We start from the raw sequence: 20,698 nt of genomic DNA on the forward strand, positions 1-20,698 counted from the left end.
TCTGTCTGAGGATCTCTCTCTCTCCCCCTCTCCTTCCCTACTCTCTCTCTCTCTGTCTATCTCTATCTCTGTCGGCATAGGCATTGGTTAAGAAATTGGACATTTGGCTACAAGTATTGGCAAGAGTCCCTAGCCAAAAGTGAGTAACTGTTCTCTCTTTTCTAAGGGTCAGCTGTTGAGCATGACGTCTGACAATGTTATGTCTGTCTGTCTGATTGTTGTCTGCTTGTCTCTCTGCTTGGCTGACTCTTTGTCTGTCTGTCTGTCTGACTGATTGACTGACTGACTGACTGACTCTGTCTCTCTATGTGTCTGTTTCTGTGTTTGTCTCTGTCTCTGTCTATGTCCACAATCGCCGTCTGTCTGTCTGACGCTCTCTCTCTCTCCCTCTCCTACTTTCTTTCTGTCTGTCTGTCTCTGTCTCTTACTCCCTCTCTTTCCATAACCTGCTGTATCTGTGTCTGTCTCTGTCTCTATCTTTTTTTTTGTCTCTCCATGTGTCTGTCGCTGTCAATCTGTCTTTTCTCTCTCTTTCTCTCTCTCTCTCTCTCTCTCTCTCTCTCTCTCTCTCTCTCTCTCTCTCTCTCTCTCTCTCTCTCTCTCTCTCTCTCTCTCTCCCTGACAATCTTCTGTCTGTCTGTCTGTCTGCCTGTTGTCTGCTTGTCTCTCTGATTTCCTAACTTTTTGTCTGTTGGTCTGTCTGACTGATTGACTGACTGACTGACTCTGTGTCTGTTTCTGTGATTGTCTCTGTCTATGTCTACGTCTCAAACGCTTCCTGTCTGTCTGACTCTCTCTCTCTCTATCCCTCTCCTACCCTACTCTCTGTCTGTCTGTCTGTCTGTCTGTCTGTCTGTCTCTGTCTGCATAGGCATTGGTTTGTGATGTGGACATTTGGCTACAAGTATTAGCAAGAGTCCCTAGCCAAAAGTAGGTAACTGCTCTCTCTTTTCTAAGGGTCAGGTGCTGAGCGCGTTGTCTGACAATTTTCTCTCTGTCTGTCTGCCTGTTGTCTGCTTTTCTCTCTGCTTGCCTGACTGTCTGTCTGTCTGTCTGTCTGTCTGTCTGTCTGTCTGTCTGTCTGTCTGTCTGTCTGTCTGTCTGTCTGTCTGTCTGTCTGTCTGTCTGTCTGTCTGTCTGTCTGTCTGACTGATTGACTGACTGATTGACTGACTGACTCTGTCTCTCTATGTGTCTGTTCCTGTGTTTGTCTCTGTCTCTGTCTATGTCTACGACTCAATCGCTGTCTGTCTGTTTGACTCTCTCTCTCTCCCTCTCCTACTCTCTTTTTCTCTCTCTCTGTCTGTCTCTGTCTCTGTCTTTTACTCCCTCTCTCTCCGTATCCTGCTGTCTCTGCGTCTGTTTCTGTCTCTATCTCTGTCACTCTCTTTCTCTCTTTCTCTCTGTGTGTCCGTCTCCGTCAATCTGTCTTTCTCTCTTTCTCTATCTCTCTCTCTCTCTCTCTCTCTCTCTCTCTCTCTCCATCTCTTCTCTCTCTCTCTCTCTCTCTCTCTCTCTCTCTCTCTCTCTCTCTCTCTCTCTCTCTCTCTCTCTCTCTCTCTCTCTCTCTCTCTCTCTCTCTCTCTCTCCACTTGTCTACCTGTCTGTCCTCCCATCTGTTGCCATCTGCCTGTCTCGATTGTCTTTGTCCTTGTCCTCTTATCCGTCTGTTTATCCACCTCTCTTTGTCTGGCCAAAGAATACAGAATGAGGTTTGGCTTTCAACTGGAGTTTTGAACTGTGCTACCTCCAACAGGGACATACCTAAAGGGGTCCGGAGGGTGTTTTTTTTACAGACTCCTTTTCATGCACTGCACATGTCCAATATATGCCTGAAGAGCCAGCGGCCCAGTGCTACCTAGGTGACCCCCCCCCCCTCCTTCTCCTCTCTCACCGCTTAGGCGGAGTAATGTTAACGTCAAACACGAATTGTTTCGCCTTATGATAGTATAGCGTGAAGGTCACGCTGCAAGCCAAACACCATTCCACCTTCTTGGTAAAGCATTTCAACCCACTGTTGTTCTGAGCACTGCATTGACATAGAAAAAACACTTAACTGTGTCTTTGTTTGCATTCTTCCCCTATCTTTCTACAGTTCTATTGACTGCTTGTTGAATGTCACACCAAGCAAGGTTTCCAGATGGCAGGTAAGTAAAGTTCAAGTTGGGAGAATGTAAAATCAATCTGCCTCCCCACATTTAGGCATTCCATCATCGTTCCCATCGGTTTATTCAACTGTCCTTCCGGCCGCCTGTTTGATCATCCCTCCAACGCTCCTGCCCTTCATGCCATCATCCCTCCATCTCATACTATCATGTCCTCACTCACTCCCTCACTTCATCTATCTCTCCAATCATCTAGCTATAAACCCATCCATCCATCCATACTGTTTAGAAGAGTATCTCTTTGTCGTTGTCACTATAATCGAGTGGCACATTCGCACTACAATTCTACGAGTGCTAGTTTGAAATTACGTTACGAATTGTTACGTTGTACAGCAGGTACAAAACAATTAATATTTACATACTCACCGGTTTTCGTTTCGGAGTCCCGCGCTGTGACTCAGCTAATTTCTATTTCGTTTGCCTTGTATTGTCTGACTAGGGGCGCTGTCACCCCGTCGGGTGCAAGCACCCTTGGACAGAAGCACTTCACTTCACGACAAGTGTTCATTTTCGTTTTCCTCTTCTGCTTCTGTTGCACAGTTTGAACTTTGAATGTGTGCTTTTTTCGTACTCTGCTCTCGATCGAACCATGCGCTGCCGGGTCGATCTCCATAATTTTATCTTCCGTTGCCATGACTGGCATTAGTACGCGTTCTGTACTCACTCGCTGCTTGGCACGCTTGCAGCGCGTCTTTTTTCTGTTGCAACCCAGTGCCTGCGTGCACGGTACGGGATTTGCGATGCCACATCAGCGTTGGTGTGTCGTTGTGCTTCGTTGTTGTTTTTGTTCTTTGCTGAGTGTGGTCGTTAAAACTGAGCAAGAACGGGTCGTTGACAAGGCGTGGTTTCGATGTGCATGCCCTCCTGTCAACTCCAAACTATTGGTAGCAGAGGATGGTTTTCACGGAGCCATCATGGAGGTAAAACTAGAAGACCTCGCACGGAAAAAGCGAGAGCTGAAAACGGATTTCACAAATACGAGGAGAAATTTGACAGTGGAGTCAACGAATGAGGTGCCGAACCAAGATGACGTAAAGGCATGGAGAAGCCACTTGACGACAGTGTATGACGAGACCAAGAAGGTCATCATGGAGTACATGGAAGCGGTGGTGGATACTGACTCTAGGAGACATGCTGGTCTCCAAAAGCAGTACAAGCAGCTGGAAGGCCAGTATTCAGATGCCATGGAATTAGCCAGGAGTGTGCTCATCAGGAGCAGCAGAGCGAGCCTGGCAGCGTCGACCAGGCAGACTCCCAGTCCCAAGCAATTGCCACTGAGAGGGGCAACGCCGTTACTGGCGTCAGTGCGCGAGGAAAGCAGAGAAATTCTAGATCTGCGTGCGGCGCTCCAAGATGCACCGTTTCTTGATCGTCAGGACGATACGCGGGTTATGTTGCCCAGTGCTGCAGACTATGGAGAACGGGTGAAAGAAGAGCCGGACAGTCGTGTTGTAATGTTCAGTGGTCAGCGTGTGGGGGAACCTGCCGAACCCTTCCCGACCGTTGCCATGGCAACCGCGTCAGCACACGCGCCCCCGCAAACGGATATGATCAACAGCAATGCATGCACCGCTTTATCTGCAGCAGCTGCAGAGTACCAGCCACGTAGTTCAGTGCTGCCAGCGTCATTTGCAACTATGACCACGGGCAGCAACGCTCCCGCTATAAATCAGGAACAAGGCTCTGCCTTCCTGATCCACGATCCTGCTGATCAAACACCTAGTATGATGTATGCAACGTATGGCAACAATACTGCTAGGCCGCAGCAGGCATACATGTACCAACAACAGCAGCCGCAGTGGAGTGCGAGCAATAGTGCAGTCGTGTACAACTCACCTGTGTCTACTGGACCGTCGCACACCATCTCTGCCGGAGCGTCACAGTACGGTGTGAGACCCAGCGCTGGCATGCAAGCACCCCAGACCGCAGTATTCGCCCCAGTTCCGACATATGTCGGAGGCACCGCAGCTCGACCTGCGCCACGGACTGCTCCAGCGGCAGCTGCACAGATCAACATCGCCAGCAAGTTGAAGCGGATCGAAATTGCCGTGTTCACCGGAGAGAAGCGAAAATACGAGCGCTGGAAATCCGCTTTCAGCGTTTGTGTGGACCAGCAGCCGCTCTCCGCTGAATTCAAACTGCTGCAGCTCCGACAGTACGTGGCGGGTGAGGCGCTGGATGCCATCGAGAGTCTTGGCTACTCGGCAGCAGCATACGATGCTGCTCTGCGGCGGCTGGAGCGACGCTTCGGTGGGAGTCGCCGGCGCCTTGCGGTTAGGATGGAAGAGCTGGAACGATCTCCACCTATTCGATCCGGTAGAGCCCAGGACCTGGAGCGCTTTACCGATGTGCTCGACATGGCAGTGGTGACGTTAAAGGATGCCGGTATGCACACCGAGCTAGGTACCGGCATTCTCTACCAGCGGATCCAGCAGAAGCTGCCGGTGAACTTGTTGGCCCAGTATCGCCGCTGGATAGTACACCACCAAAAGGACGAATCGGTCGAGGTGCTGCTGGAGTGGCTGAATGCCGAGGCAGAAGTTCTTTCTGCCGCCACGGAAACTATCGAAGGCATCAGCCAGCAGCATCACGTCAGAAACCAATTGTCAACCAGCGGGACAAGTCGAAATCAGCCGACTCGGACGGCAACTGCTCACGACGCTGTGCAACCGCGCACGACCACGTTCGTGACAGCTACAAACACCGCTGGCAACGTGCCGACCGCAAGGTCCACATGCCAATGCTGCAATGGCGGCGGGCACCCGATCTGGCGTTGCCCAGAGTTTGAGAAACAAACTGTAAGCCAGCGCTGGGCAGCAGCGAAGCGAAGCAAGTCATGCTATAGATGCCTTGCGACTGGACATAGCGGCAAGGATTGCCCACGGGACCGGGAGTGCGGTATCGACGGGTGCACGCAGCATCACCATCGCCTGCTGCACAGTGAGCCCCGTCAACCGCTTCCAGCGTCGTCAACCCACGCCTCCGGAGAGACTGGAGCCATGCAGCCGGAGAACTTCAGTGCTGTCTCCCTCGGAAACAGCACGAAGGGAGAGGAGAATAGAGTACGGACGGTGACGTCGATTCGGACAGTTCCCGTTCAGCTATCCAACGGCAAGCGGTCGCTAACTGTTAACGCGCTGCTGGACGACGCCAGCACGCGCTCGTACATAGCGAGCAATGTTACGGCAGAACTCGGCCTGATTGGATCCAGCATGTCGCTGACCATCAGCAAGCTGAATGGACAGCAAGAGACCATTCACACTGTACCAGTATCGTGCACTCTGCGAAGTGTTGACGGAGCCACGTCGACGACTCTCCATGCGTGCACGATCGAGCAGCCAACAGGCAACATGGAAGTTGTAGACTGGCACCACCTGGGAAAGCAGTACGCACATCTAGCCAACGTTGAGTTTCCGCCGCTACCGTCGAAACGCCACATTGACGTGCTTATCGGTGCCGACTATCCGGAGCTTCACATGGCGTATGAAGAGCGCTCGGGTAACAGCCATGAGCCCGTGGCGCGTCGGACGGCATTAGGTTGGACCTGCATCGGCCAAGTACAACCAGCACACCCAGCGGCGAGCTGCTGCTTCACAATGTTCAGCGACGGTGACCTACAGAGCAGCTTGAAGCGCCTGTGGGAAATCGAAGAAGTGAACAGCAGCACTACGAAATTCATGTCACGCGACGACAAGGTGGCAGAGCAGAAAGTTGCAGCGTCGTTGAAGGTGACGGACGGCCGCTACTGCGTTGGCATACCCTGGAAATCCGAACGTCCAGTCATGCCTGAAAGCCGAGCGAAGGCACTCGGCCGTCTGCACAGCTTGGAGAAGCGGCTGCGACGTGACTCAGCAGCAGCAACAGCGTACAGCGATGTCATCCGCAAGTACCTAGCCAACGGGTACATTCGACGAGTGCCTGACAACGAGTGTGGAGGTTCTGTAAACGAATGGTACCTTCCACACTTCGCCATCATCCGTGAAGATAAGGCCACCACGAAGACACGTGTGGTTTTCGACGCAGCTGGCATCAGCAATGGTGTAGCGCTGAACGATGTTATCAGTGCTGGTCCCAAGCTGCAGCAATCGCTACCGAAGGTACTCCTGCGCTTCCGGCAGAACAAGGTCGCCATCATCTGCGACATCCAGGAGATGTATCTCCAGATATCCCTGGCTCCGGAGGACAGGCCCTTCCATCGCTTTCTTTGGCGGGATAACGAGCAGGAACCGGCCACATACGAGTTCAATCGAGTGGTCTTTGGTGTGAACGCATCGCCTTTCCTAGCGCAGTACGCGGCTAGACACAATGCTCATCAGCACGCCGACACCTATCCTCGTGCAGCGGAAACGGTCCTTGAGTCAACGTACATGGATGACTCCATGGACTCTGTTCGAAGCGATGAGGAAGGCGTTGAGCTCGTAAGGCAGCTGTCGGCGTTGTGGCACAAAGCCAGTATGCACCCGCGAAAATGGCTGAGCAACTCCACGGCGGTGTTGCAGACCATCCCGGAGGAGGATCGCGCTGAGGAGATCAACCTCACGAAGGGAGAGCTGCCGAATGTCAAGACACTGGGAGTCCTCTGGCTTGCCAAGGAGGACCAGTTCACGTTCCAGCTGCAGCTGTCGGAGATCGGCTCAAATCCTACGAAGCGCGCATTTCTCAGTGCAACAGCAAGTTTGTTTGATCCACTTGGACTCCTCGCACCGTACCTCGTGCAAGCAAAGGTCCTGCTGCAAGAGATGTGGCTTTGTGGAGCAGCATGGGATGAGCAACTGCCCCCAGCAATCGTCAAGAAGGTTCTCGGCTGGCTTGAGCAGGTGACGGAGCTATCAACAGTGCGTGTACCACGCTGCCTGACGGCCACGGGACGCACAGCAATCAGCAGCCAGCTTCACGTGTTCTCAGATGCGTCCGAGGTCGCATACGGAGCAGTCGCGTATCTGGTCAGTCACTATGACACTGGAGAACCGACAGCACGGTTCGTCGCAAGCAAGGTCCGTGTGGCACCAGTGACTGCTGTCAGCGTTCCGCGGCTTGAGCTAATGGCGGCGACAACCGGAGCAACGCTCGCCACATCATCCGCCGAGTCACTGAACCTCGACCCCCGAGCAACGACGCTATGGTCGGACAGCAGCAACGTTCTGCACTGGATCACCAACTACAGCCGCACCTTCAAGCAGTTTGTGGCTAGTCGAGTGGGCGAGATTCAACGGCAAACCAATCCTACCCAGTGGCGGTACGTGCCCACCGCGCTCAATCCAGCCGACCTGGTCTCTCGAGGAATGTCAGTGCAAGAGTTGGCGGGAAGCAGTTTATGGTGGAACGGTCCCTGCTTCTTGGGTGCCGCTGAAAGTGAATGGCCTGTTCAGCCAGAAATGAAGCCCCGTCCGTCAACTCTGGAGTTGAAGAAAGACAATCAACCGACGGACGAGTCCATCGAGCTGACTGCGGTGACCGTCGACCAATGCCACAGCGAGCTGAATCGTCTAGAGCCAAGCCGCTACTCCGACTGGGTACGAATGTGCCGTGTTCATGCTTGGTGTGTGCGATTCGCTACGAATTGCTCAGTACCACCCGCACAACGAGAGTTTGACGAATTATCGCCACCAGCGATCCGAGACTCTGAGGAGTTCTTCATCAAGCGAGCGCAGCAACAGTCGCTACCAGAGTATGCTGCAGTTAAGGCAGGCAAGCCGATCCCGGCAACCAGCAAGCTGGTCTCGCTCAAGCCAATGATTGACGACGCTGGCCTTCTACGCGTCGGAGGTCGACTACAGCATGCAGACTTCTTGACTGCATAACAACGCAATCCGATCGTCCTACCACGAGGGGATCATGTGACACAGCTGATTGTCAAGGCATGTCACGAACGAGGATATCACGCGTTCGGTGTCAGCCATACGCTAGCCGAACTCTCGTCGCGCTACTGGATCGTCGCTGGCCGCGAAGAGGTGCGAGCTTGGGAAGCCACGTGTGCGAGGTGCGCCCGGAACCGTACGAAGCCGGCAATGCAGGTGATGGCACCACTACCTAAGGTCCGAGTCAGCCTGCCGCTACGCGCATTCGGCCGAGTCTCCGTAGACTACGCTGGACCGTTTATGACGAAGCAGGGTCGCGGCAAGACACAACACAAGCGGTACCTGTGCTTGTTCACCTGCTTGCAGACGAGAGCAGTGCATCTCGAGCTGTCATACGCGTTGACAACGGACTCGTTCCTGCAGGCGTACGTACGCTTCACCAATCGACGGGGAGTACCGATCGACGTCATCTCCGACAATGGCACGAATTTCGTCGGCGCCACCAATGAGCTTGCTCAGCTAGTCAAGCAGCTTGATGCAGAGGCGATTCAGCGGCAGACAGCAGATCAGCAGACTAGCTGGCGTTTCAACCCTCCAGCAGCACCACATTTCGGCGGAGTGCATGAGGCGTTAGTGAAATCGGCAAAGCGTGCTATCTCGGCGATTCTGAAGAACGCGGAGGTCACAGACGAGGAGCTATTGTCTGCTATCGTCGGCGCGGAGGCGCTCATGAACTCACAGCCACTGTCCTACGTGTCGGCAGATGGTCGTGACCCAACTCCGCTAACGCCCAATCATTTCATGTATGGCCAAATCGGTACTCGGTTCGCACCTGCAGGAGTGGACGAGAGCGAGTTCAACCCTCGGCAACGCTGGCGTGTAGTGCAAGAACTCGTGCTGCACTTTTGGCGGAGATGGATGCAGGAAGTCGTGCCAGAGCTGAACCGGCGACTCAAGTGGAGGACGGCCGAGACAGACCTCAAGGTCGACGACATCGTTCTAGTGACATCCCAAGACAACCCACGGGGCACTTGGCCAATGGGTCGCGTCACCGAAGTGCACCCTGGTCCAGACGGAGAGTTGTGAAGGTCAAGGTGGGCGACAAGACCTACACCCGCCCAATCGTGCGTCTTTGTAAGCTGTTCTGTGAGTAGCTCCTTGTTTGCCTATTTCAGAACAATAATCAATTTTTTCAATAATTCAATAATCAATTTCGATTTTTTTTGGTCACTGTGAATTTCGGCACAGTGAGAAGGGAGAGAAATGTTTAGAAGAGTATCTCTTTGTCGTTGTCACTATAATCGAGTGGCACATTCGCACTACAATTCTACGAGTGCTAGTTTGAAATTACGTTACGAATTGTTACGTTGTACAGCAGGTACAAAACAATTAATATTTACATACTCACCGGTTTTCGTTTCGGAGTCCCGCGCTGTGACTCAGCTAATTTCTATTTCGTTTGCCTTGTATTGTCTGACTAGGGGCGCTGTCACCCCGTCGGGTGCAAGCACCCTTGGACAGAAGCACTTCACTTCGCGACAAGTGTTCATTTTCGTTTTCCTCTTCTGCTTCTGTTGCACAGTTTGAACTTTGAATGTATGCTTTTTTCGTACTCTGCTCTCGATCGAACCATGCGCGGCCGGGTCGATCTCCATAATTTTATCTTCCGTTGCCATGACTGGCATTAGTACGCGTTCTGTACTCACTCGCTGCTTGGCACGCTTGCAGCGCGTCTTTTTTCTGTTGCAACCCAGTGCCTGCGTGCACGGTACGGGATTTGCGATGCCACATCAGCGTTGGTGTGTCGTTGTGCTTCGTTGTTGTTTTTGTTCTTTGCTGAGTGTGGTCGTTAAAACTGAGCAAGAACGGGTCGTTGACAAGGCGTGGTTTCGATGTGCATGCCCTCCTGTCAACTCCAAACTACATACATTCGTCCATCCACCCATAAATCCACCCATCCATCCATCTATCTCTCCAATAATCCAGCTATAAACCCATCCTTCCATCCATCCAACCATCCATCCATCCATCCGTCCATCCATCCATTCATCCACCCATCAATCCATCTATCCATCCACCCACCCATCTGTCCACCCATCCACCCATCCGCCCATCCACCCGTCCATCCATCTATCCATTCATCCATCAATCAATCCATTCATCCAGCAATCCATCAATCCATTCATCTATTCATCCACCCATCAATCCATCTATCCATCCACCCATTTCTCCAACTACCCATCCACCCATCCCTCCAACTACCCATCCACCCATCCATCCCTCCATCCACTAGTCCACCCATCTATCCATCCATCCCTCCATCCATCCCTCCATCCACTAGTCCGCCCATCTATCCATCCATCCATCTACCACTAGTTCGCCCATCTATCCCTCCATCCCTCCATCCATCCCTCCATCCACTTGTCCGCCCATCTATCCATCCATCCCTCCATCCATTCCTCCATCCACTAGTCCGCCCATCCACCCATCTATACCTCCATCCATCCCTCCATCCACTAGTCCGCCCATCTATCCATCCATCCATCCCTCCATCCATCCCTCCATCCACTAGTCCGCCCATATATCCATCCATCCCTCCATCCATCCCTCCATCCACTAGTCCGCCCATCTACCCATCCATCCCTCCATCCATTCCTCCATCCACTAGTCCACCCATCTATCCATCCATCCCTCCATCCATTCATACATCCACTAGTCCACCCATCTATCCATCCATCCATTCATACATCCACTAGTCCACCCATCTATCCATCCATTCATACCTCCACTAGTCCACCCATCTATCCATCCATCCATTCATACATCCACTAGTCCACCCATCTATCCCCCAATCCATTCATACATCCACTAGTCCACCCATCTATCCCCCAATCCATTCATACATCCACTAGTCCACCCATCTATCCCCCAATCCATTCATACATCCACTAGTCCACCCATCCATCCCTCCATCCATGCATTCATCCATCGAGGTACATTGTATACCTCTATCTATGCGTCACTATAGCCAGCTATCTATTGATCCAGCCAGTAATCTAGCCAGCCCTGAAGCCAGAGACCCAGCCCTCCAACCATCCAGTCATCTGTCAGTCAGACTTTCCACCCCCTCGCTTGTCCGTAAATACATCCACTACCTGTCGGCAAGCCTGTCAGTCTGCCAATATATCTACAGTAAAACCTGTGACTAACAACCACCCCTTGGTGCCAGAGATAGCGGTCTTTAGTGGCAGGTGGTCCTCAGTTAGAGGTTTGCACCGCACAACCATAATTAATATGAATGTGAGTCCGTCCGTGCCTGGCAAAGTGGTCTGTAGTACCAGGCTGGTCGCTAGTCACGACATTAGGTTGCAAGTGAAGAGCTGAGATGCAGAACCTGATACGGGCAAATCTTGTGAAAATCATATGTTCAGCTTAGTGTCATTAATAGGTCTCAGGGCAGCACGAGGAAAAATGTCACACTCTAATACTTACTAGAACCATTTCAAAATAGGAGCCCAAGTATGGCTTAGCCCAGGCCCACGGGTACACACCCAGGCCTGCGGGCACACCTCCGCCTACGCACACTCGCAGGCGCTTGGGCGCAGACACACACATTCATGTGCACAAACAAAAATGCAGACACTCCCACGCACCTGGTTGTGCTTTCAACGCCGTACCCATGCGCACGCACCACTCACAGCACTATGTCAATATTGAGCGTGTGCCAGGGCTAAATATACCTTGCTGCCCAAAGCACACATGTTACATACAAACCGCACATAAAATGAATTCTTTTTTGGCCACTATTCAAAAAGTGATGAAATAGATGTAGCGGGTTGTCCAGCTCTTCAAGTTCCCATTGCAAATACACTTATGGTGATTTTTGTGCTTGTGAAGCTGACACATTTCTCTTTGATTTTTGGTCTTGTTCTCTGTAGGCAACCCGTACAAAACAACGGAGTTTGTCTCCAAAATTCACGTGTGGTTACAAGATGTTGACCCTGATCGGCTTCGTCGTCTAGTTCAGAAAGAAGGACTAATCAGCTTTGACCAACTGGAACGTTTGAGGAAGATACAAGACCAAAAGGGAACGGCTGAACACAATGCACAATTGATTTCAATACTTTGTCCTGGAGAGACAAAATCCTATCAGGTCTTATGTTCAGTGATCCACCAAATGGGCTACTTTGACCGACACTTGGAGATGCTTCGTATTGTAGCTAACCCAGAGCAAGGTGATTCTTGATGCTGTTTTGATTAGTGTAATGAACGTTCTGTAAATTATCAGCAGTCTGTGCATGTTACCCTGTGTATGCCTTATAACTGTGTTCTGCACGCAATGCAAGCTCTATCAACTAACAGCACAGAAGAAGATTTCCATTGCTGGTCTCTTTAGCCTTGTAGTGTATTTCCGTTCTGGTTAGGTAATGGGTGGCCAGCAGATCATTCACAAAGTATAAAAAGGCTAGGGTATGGCCACACCAATCAAAAAACTGCTTCTGCCAGTCCTGTGGTATCGGATTAGACATTGGTATCGGTGAGTCGTGGCGGTGGCAGTCAACTCTCTGAAGCTTGGGAATAATTATTATGATGTCATGACTGTGGGGTTTTCTATTTTCCTTCTTTGTATTCATTTTGTCCCGTGACCAGAATTGCTATCCAGTGTTGGGCAACCAGAGTCAGCCAACACCATAGCAACCAGTGCAGACCCAACTGTAATCATGCCAACTGAAGACCACCCAACAGCAGCGGCTCCCTCATCAGGATATGCAGCGTATCAATCCACTCCAGGGACAACGAGTACATCGCCACTTGGACAGCAAGTAGCACCACTGTGTCCACCGATGAAAAGCAGAACTGCAGCAGCAAGACGAGGAGCAGAGGGAGGAGAAGCAGCTGGAGCAACAGCAGCAACAACAATAGCAGCAGCCGCAGCAGCAGCAGGGGCAATGGCAGGAGCAGCAGCAACAGCAGCAGTGGCAATGGAAGGAGCATTAGCAGTAACTTCATCAGCAACTGTATTAACCCCTCAAGCATCACTCCAGGCAAGGCTTCCAATTGGAACGGCAATGCCAGAACGTGCGCATGGAGCAACAGCAGAGTCAGAACTAGGAGCAACAGCCACAGTATCAGCTGTACCAGCACTTCATCATTGCCATTATTCAGGTGAGTTTTGCCTAGCTGACATTCTAAGGGGACGAGACAGGAAGCAACGTAAGAAGTTACGGGAAGTTGCAGTGATGGTCATGGTCGCAAAGGACTACATCGACAATGAACGCCAGAAACAGGAGTACAACCGTATTACCGTGTACTTTATATTATTTATGTGTAATTCGGGATAGCCCAGGAGTGTGTCAGACGAACCTGATAAATCAATTCCTATGGTAATGCAGTGCTGCGAACGAAATCGGTCTGTTTTGCGTACTTCGACTTCTGATTTTCCGTGTTTTTCAGTGCTTGTCCGTGCTACCGATGTACTACCATGTGCATTGCTTGTATTGTGCTTTTTTTACACCCACATGCATGTCGGTGACTGAATTTGCTAGCAAAGCACGTGCGACTGTACCACGACATAATATTTTGTGCTACATGTAGTCGAAGCATGGTATGCACTTGCTATGGCATATGGATATGCATCGCTCAGCTTGCACTCACCATGCATCTACATACATATCTGTAGCTGGTCGATACTCTTCAAATTTCAGTACCATTTTGCTCAAATTCCGTACTGCGGACGAAGGAGTGATTTTCCATACCCATACATAAAAATACGGAAGGTTGGCAGCACTGGCAATGAAAAACAAGAATTAAGGCCTTGAGTAAACTGATCACGGCCCATAGCTTTATCATTCACGATGAGTTTTTGAATTCTTTATTCTCACGATGACACCATCGCCAATAAGAGATAAATTTATGAGAAGGTGAGATTGTGGGTTAAACAGTTGGAAAGTGATTTACATCACTTTGAACTTTACAAGTATGGGAGAGGGTGAGCGCTGCAGGAGCAGATTGAGTTAATCAGCAGTGAGCAGATTTCTTGTTTGAAAGCAGGTCGGGAGGAGACGTCACGAATGCTAGCGTTATGCTGGCTATTGTAATAGCTGCTGCATGTCATACTGTACGGATAGTCAGACCGTGTACAGGTCCCCCCAGCCATCCATACAGTTTCTACATCCTGTTTCATCAGATTTACGGTGAATGAGAAATAGACCTGAACGATTTCGCAGAATGGCATGAACTGAGGTGTCCTGGCACCAGCCAATCACCATGGAAGCATTCTTAATCAATGGAATTTGATGTTTGAGTGTTTTTATGCTCATATAATGTATGCAGCCTGAAATCATATAATCCGTTTGTGGATGCGGACATGTCTGTGTGTTTGTGTACTATGGCAGGTGCACAACCGCCTATTGCTCTGCAGCCCGGTGCAGCCTTAGCTTGCTCCTCCACTGGTAGATCACCATCATCAATGTCAGGTCCTTCTACTACGGCAGAGACTACATTTGGTCTTAGCCAGACCTGTATGAGTGCACCCACCCAAGCCACTCCAACACATCCCATTGCCAGCTCAGCTAACACTAGCACTGGCAGCTTTACAGCTGATGGTAATGCTGCTAGGAGAGGAACTGCAATGCAGCAGAGTACACAGCAACCAGCGTCAGTCCACCTTGAAAACACGGCACAGCTGGCAGCAGCTGCTGTAGTTTTTTCTTCACTGCCTCTGGAGCCGCAAGCCAAGAGGGCACTACTAAGCAATGTTGGCAGAGCATTCACGGAGGAAATGTCCAGGCATATTGACTATGTGTCAGCTCCAAGTATGGCTCATACCAGTCCAGGTAAGCACTATGTCTATGTCCTTGGAGGCGTGTGTGCCTGTTATCTACAATGTGCATGTGGAGGGTGAGGGGAGGGGAGGGGAGAGGAGGGGAGGGGGAGGGGAGGGGGAGGGGAGGGGGATGGAGAGGGAGAGGGAGAGGGAGAGGGAGAAAGAGATATGAGGGTATCGAGCACTCTCTGCACAGAGGAAGTAATTCTTGTGTGTGACTTTACTCATACACATTCTCTCTAACTTTAGTTGCCATAACTGGTGACCTGAATTCACAGAACATCAGTAGAGAAGATTTCAAACTTTTTGCACAAGTGACTGCTCCAATGTGACTGTTCCAATTTGCCCTTCTGTGTGTTCCAGATTCTCAGGCCTCTTTGCTGCAGAAGTCTCAGTTCCTCCTGGACAGCCCCGAAATGTCTGAAAGTGACTCACGGTTTTCCGGCTCTGCTGCTAGCTCAGACACCGAAGGTAAGGTATGTAGGGCATGCCTTATATGGGCATTTAGGACATGTTGGATTGTGCAAATCTGTGGGCCTGGGATCCAGATTCGCAATCTTTGGACGTGTTTGACGGTTAGAATCAGGATCCAGGTGGCATAGATTCGGATCTGGTCAACCCACCCCCCAAAGAAGGATTGGACAGAGTCAACGGATTCATTCTTGCTCTGAACCCAAACTTGCACCAGGTGAATATTGATATCAATTAGCCATTCTACGATATCAGCCTTCTTTGACTAGAATGTGTTTATACAATACTGCTGTTTGAATAAACTTAGTACCAACGGAAGTGGCACATTAAAACCAGGTGATTTCTGACTGGAACTAAGGCTGACCAGGACATAATCATATGCTGGTATATCACGGCTCAGATTCGCCTTGTGTGACCCAGTATACACCTTGATGCTAAATTCTTGGATCAGGAATATTTTGATTCCCAATATTGTGCATTGGCTACTCAGGTTTGCAATAAATTAACAGCGAATGTATGTTGTTGTGCTTTCTTCCGTATCAATTCCTCAACAATGTGTATGACCAGGATGGACAAAAGATGATCTGCGCAATGCTAGAGTCACGGTTTTTGTGGACAGCAAACTCAGGACATCTGCTGACTGTGATGGAATTATCTTGGACAGTTTATCTAAGCAGCACTTCAATGAGACCAATATCAGAATCAAATCGACGAGCAGAAGAAGTGATCCTGCGCTCACAAGTGTTGAAGGAAAAGGTTTGAAATATCCTGTTATCTAACTTGTTCATGTATACATGTATGTGAATGTGTACAGCTAAGTAGGACAAATTCTACTACTGTACTCAGCCACAGGCTGGTAGACCAATACTAGTGTCTGCTCCAGGATTTCAAACCAACCATGTACATGTGTACCTGACGTTAAGTATGGCTACTGCATGTGCACTGATTGATGCATGGCTGGTGATAGTAGATATACAAATCATAATCATCTTGCACATCAGCCAGGCATCTGCAGAGAGAGAGAGAGAAAACTGCATGATGGCGCTTTGAAATCACTATGTACATCAAGTGCAGTCGACGGGAAAACACAAATTCAAGCATTGTAAGCAGTTGTTGTATCCATGCAATCAGTACCCAGACTCAGAAGGTACTAAGAGGGGTGCAGACCACATATAAATGTAGCCATCTTCACGATGAGGTCAGCGCCACCCATGTGCCAACCAGAATTGCTGCTGGCTTAGGTGTCTGGGTGGGCATGTGCGTGTGCAGACCTACATTACTCACAATACATGTTTATGGTTGTGATGTGTGTATGTGAGCATGTGTCTGTTTGTGTGTGTGTGCATGTGTGTATGTGAGCATGTGTCTGTTTGTGTGTGTATGTTTGTGTGTGTATGTGTGTGTGTGTGTGTGTGTGTGTGTGTGTGTGTGTGTGTGTGTGTGTGTGTGTGTGTGTGTGTGTGTGTGGGTGTGTGTGAGCATGTGTCTGTGTGTGTGTGCGGTCATGTACGTGAATCTACATGTGTCCTGCAGGAGGAGATATTAGGACATTGGTCAAAATCATCATCAATGGAAAACCTGACGACTACACTAAACATAGGATCCAAAGGGAAGTGATTGAGGACCTGGAGGACCTTACCTTCTCCAAGAATCAAATTCAGGTCATCTACAAAGGCGACTGGGATTCCATCCAGGTGGTACTGCTGCTACCAATGAGGACACTGGGTCATCTACTCTACCTTGCAGTACACTATCCTGGACTGCTGCGAGGCCTGGATATACTTCAAATCATTGACATCTCCTCATTGACCATAATTGACTTTCGAGAGATAACAGGTATTTTGCTATTATGTGTTGTGTGTTTTTCTGTTTCTCAGGTTGTGTGTGTGTGTGTGTGTGTGTGTGTGTGTGTGTGTGTGTGTGTATGTGTCTGTGTGTGTGTGTGTGTTTGTGCACACGTGTATGCACGTGTGGGTGCATGTCTAAGGGTGTGTGCATGTATGCATGCATGTGTGTATGTGTGTGTGTCCATCCGTGTGTGTGTGTGTGTGTGTGTGTGTGTGTGTGTGTGTGTGTGTGTGTGTGTGTGTGTGTGTGTGCATGCGTCCTTGCTTGTTTGCCTCTGCGTACATGTGTGTGTGTGAGTGTGTGTCCTAGTGTATACCTGAGTTTTAAAACACCTGCGCTAGTCAAAGAAACTGTTCTTTCAGCTGCCATTCCTCTCTCTGTGCTTTCAGCTGCCATTCCTCTCTCTGTTCTTTCAGCTGCCATTCCTCTCTCTGTGCTTTCAGCTGCCATTCCTCTCTCTGTGCTTTCAGCTGCCATTCCTCTCTCTGTGCTTTCAGCTGCCATTCCTCTCTCTGTGCTTTCAGCTGCCATTCCTCTCTCTGTGCTTTCAGCTGCCATTCCTCTCTCTGTTCTTTCAGCTGCCATTCCTCTCTCTGTGCTTTCAGCTGCCATTCCTCTCTCTGTGCTTTCAGCTGCCATTCCTCTCTCTGTGCTTTCAGCTGCCATTCCTCTCTCTGTGCTTTCAGCTGCCATTCCTCTCTCTGTGCTTTCAGCTGCCATTCCTCTCTCTGTTCTTTCAGCTGCCATTCCTCTCTCTGTGCTTTCAGCTGCCATTCCTCTCTCTGTGCTTTCAGCTGCCATTCCTCTCTCTGTGCTTTCAGCTGCCATTCCTCTCTCTGTGCTTTCAGCTGCCATTCCTCTCTCTGTGCTTTCAGCTGCCATTCCTCTCTCTGTGCTTTCAGCTGCCATTCCTCTCTCTGTGCTTTCAGCTGCCATTCCTCTCTCTGTGCTTTCAGCTGCCATTCCTCTCTCTGTGCTTTCAGCTGCCATTCCTCTCTCTGTGCTTGTGCCAATCTCAATCGTGCTTGAAAGCGTTGATTTCAGAAGTCGTCGAAAGTCGAAATCTAACCTAAATTACCCATTTTTGTATCCACTCTGCTCATGGCGAAGTATAGGATGTAATGAGTGGACCCCTCGTGTTGCATAATCATGACAATAGGTGTGACATTTTCTATACCAGGAGTGGGGCTCTGTCCGGGAGAGCCCAGTGCAGTCACTTAGAATAGATGTATCACTGTGCTGCGTAGGAGAGCCACCCAAATGTGTAAAATCCATACAAAAAGGATCCTAGCTGATCCATAAGTCTGAGTTGTCATGGCCACTGGACTGGCTGTGACGTAGGACTTTCAAGCCCTAATGCTTTCTGAGAACTCCTGGTAGTCTACTGCTCAATTTAAACTCAGAAAACAAGAATTTGATATTTGAGTCAAAAACTGGTCCAAACCAGGTTTGGCATACTTCTAAGTAATTCTGTCTATGTTCCTGATATGAAGTATGTCTTTCTGCTGTTGTACTCTTAGGCAGTGTGGTCTTAGACGAATTGGCAGATGATAATGAGGATCTGTCAGAGGACGATGATGAGGATGAAGATGAGAGCGAGATAAATGAGCTGGAGTTTTTGAAGCGCACCAACATGGCTGACATTGCTGAGTACCATATTTCGCAACGGGAATATGATCTGCTCAACAATCGAAGTACCGGTTTCCAGTCGGTGCTGGCAGCCATAATGAGGTCACACAGGAAAGACAAGAATTTCATGAGAGCAATTAGCGCTGGCATTGGCAACAGTAAGTTCATAATTCAAGTGACTAGTTTGAGAATGGATTACTACTGGATTACTAGTATTTGTGATAATGCACTGCTCATTTCAGTGAAGGCAATTTGCCTGCAAACAAATTATTTATAAAGAAGCTGCGGGAGGCGTCCTTCAGAATTTTGAATATGAGAATGCTTATTGTATATAGCCCAGAATCTACGAAAACCAGGTTACAGGTTTGGGTGGACTCATAGTGATATCAAAATAACTCAAACACAGCAGGGCATTGTGTTAAAAATCCGAAAAAAAAACATTAAATCGTTATCTGCAAATAATCGACGCGGAGACAACAATTTTATAATAGCTATAAAGAGAACAAATTCTGCTGTCATCGCCACACTACAACAAAGTCATGAAGGTTTACCAAAATCGATTTTCTTGTCACAATCATCAGTGGAAAGCCGTGACTGAAGAATAACCATGCCAAATCAATAATTTATATACATTCAATAATGTGTTACGAGAACAAAACAAAGTGCTAAAAATAGAATGAGGGAAGGTGAGACAATAGAAGTAAAGTGAGAGCTAAGTGCAACAGGGGTGAGGAACTAATTGCAACGCTAGAACTGTATAGTGAGACAAACAATCATGCTGTGCACCTACGAAAACAATCTTAACGCAACTACATGTTTCTTTTGCTTACAAAGATCAGGCTTATGCAAACGAATACAAACAGCCTCAAGTACTTTCAACTGACTAGCGTACCGTGCACGACAAAGAACAGAAAAACTAAAATCATCATACACATGCAGACACTTAGGGTGAGACAACAGATGAAGAAAAACGGCAGACTTCTTACGATCACAATCACCATCCGATTCCTCGTCTCCACCAACCGCAACCTCGTCCCCCGTCTCATCTTCCAACTCGTCCTCAGTGTCGTCCTCCGTGTCATTCTCCTCATCACCACCGATCAGTCCCAGGCTCGCTTCATGTTGCTGAACCTATGTTCGTTGACTCCTCCTTTGATCTTGATGGACACAATGCACCATAAAAACACAAGAAAGTACACCACAACAACATCCAGCTCAAGACCAACGTGGACTCTGCGGCGAGGTGATCATGGTGATGCCCCCATCGCCATCGTTGCCGTTGCCTCCCCCAGAACCGCCACCTGCATCTGCCATCGGCAGTGCTGGGGCTGAGTCTGTGGTGTCGCTGGCACGGGCAAATATGGATGAGGTAAGCACTGAACATGAACAAGAAGAAAGAAGGCTGAAGGAAACGGAATTCAACAGAGAAAACAACACGATCAACATTCAAAGACCTAGACGATCAACGGCTAATTATTCAATGAATTATTACAGTACTGGACGTCAAGCACCGGCGAAGACACTGGGAACAGAAGACTTAGCAACAACAGGAACAACAACAATGACAACAACAACAATGGTATCAAATTACCATCAAGATCAAAGGAGGAGTCAACGAACAGAGGTTCAGCAACGTGAAGCGAGCCTGGGACCGATCGGTGGTGATGAGGAGAATGACACGGAGGACGACACTGAGGACGAGTTGGAAGATGAGACGGGGGACGAGGTTGCGGTTGGTGGAGACGAGGAATCGGATGGTGATTGTGATCGTAAGAAGTCTGCCGTTTTTCTTCATCTGTTGTCTCACCCTAAGTGTCTGCATGTGTATGATGATTTTAGTTTTTCTGTTCTTTGTTGTGCACGGTACGCTAGTCAGTTGAAAGTACTTGAGGCTGTTTGTATTCGTTTGCATAAGCCTGATCTTTGTAAGCAGAAGAAACATGTAGTTGCGTTAAGAGAGC

General features: G+C 49.4%; 1 protein-coding gene across 1 annotated transcript in view; it reads left to right on the forward strand.

Annotated features, from left to right (window-relative positions):
- Positions 1 to 24: 24 nt before the first annotated feature.
- The window catches only part of LOC135829788 (streptococcal hemagglutinin-like), a 43,219-nt gene continuing 22,545 nt past the window's right edge, over positions 25 to 20,698 (forward strand). Inside the window, exons 1-10 of the mRNA XM_065342171.1 lie at positions 25 to 139; positions 872 to 930; positions 2,096 to 2,147; positions 11,902 to 12,198; positions 12,614 to 13,129; positions 14,359 to 14,799; positions 15,153 to 15,260; positions 15,828 to 16,016; positions 16,794 to 17,096; positions 18,629 to 18,895. Of these exons, the coding sequence (XP_065198243.1) occupies positions 2,141 to 2,147; positions 11,902 to 12,198; positions 12,614 to 13,129; positions 14,359 to 14,799; positions 15,153 to 15,260; positions 15,828 to 16,016; positions 16,794 to 17,096; positions 18,629 to 18,895 (2,128 nt within the window). The 5' untranslated portion in view covers positions 25 to 139; positions 872 to 930; positions 2,096 to 2,140. The remainder of the gene's footprint in view (positions 140 to 871; positions 931 to 2,095; positions 2,148 to 11,901; positions 12,199 to 12,613; positions 13,130 to 14,358; positions 14,800 to 15,152; positions 15,261 to 15,827; positions 16,017 to 16,793; positions 17,097 to 18,628; positions 18,896 to 20,698) is intronic.

This window comes from Sycon ciliatum, chromosome 13 (assembly GCF_964019385.1).
Source record: "Sycon ciliatum chromosome 13, ocSycCili1.1, whole genome shotgun sequence".
Taxonomy (NCBI): domain Eukaryota; kingdom Metazoa; phylum Porifera; class Calcarea; order Leucosolenida; family Sycettidae; genus Sycon; species Sycon ciliatum.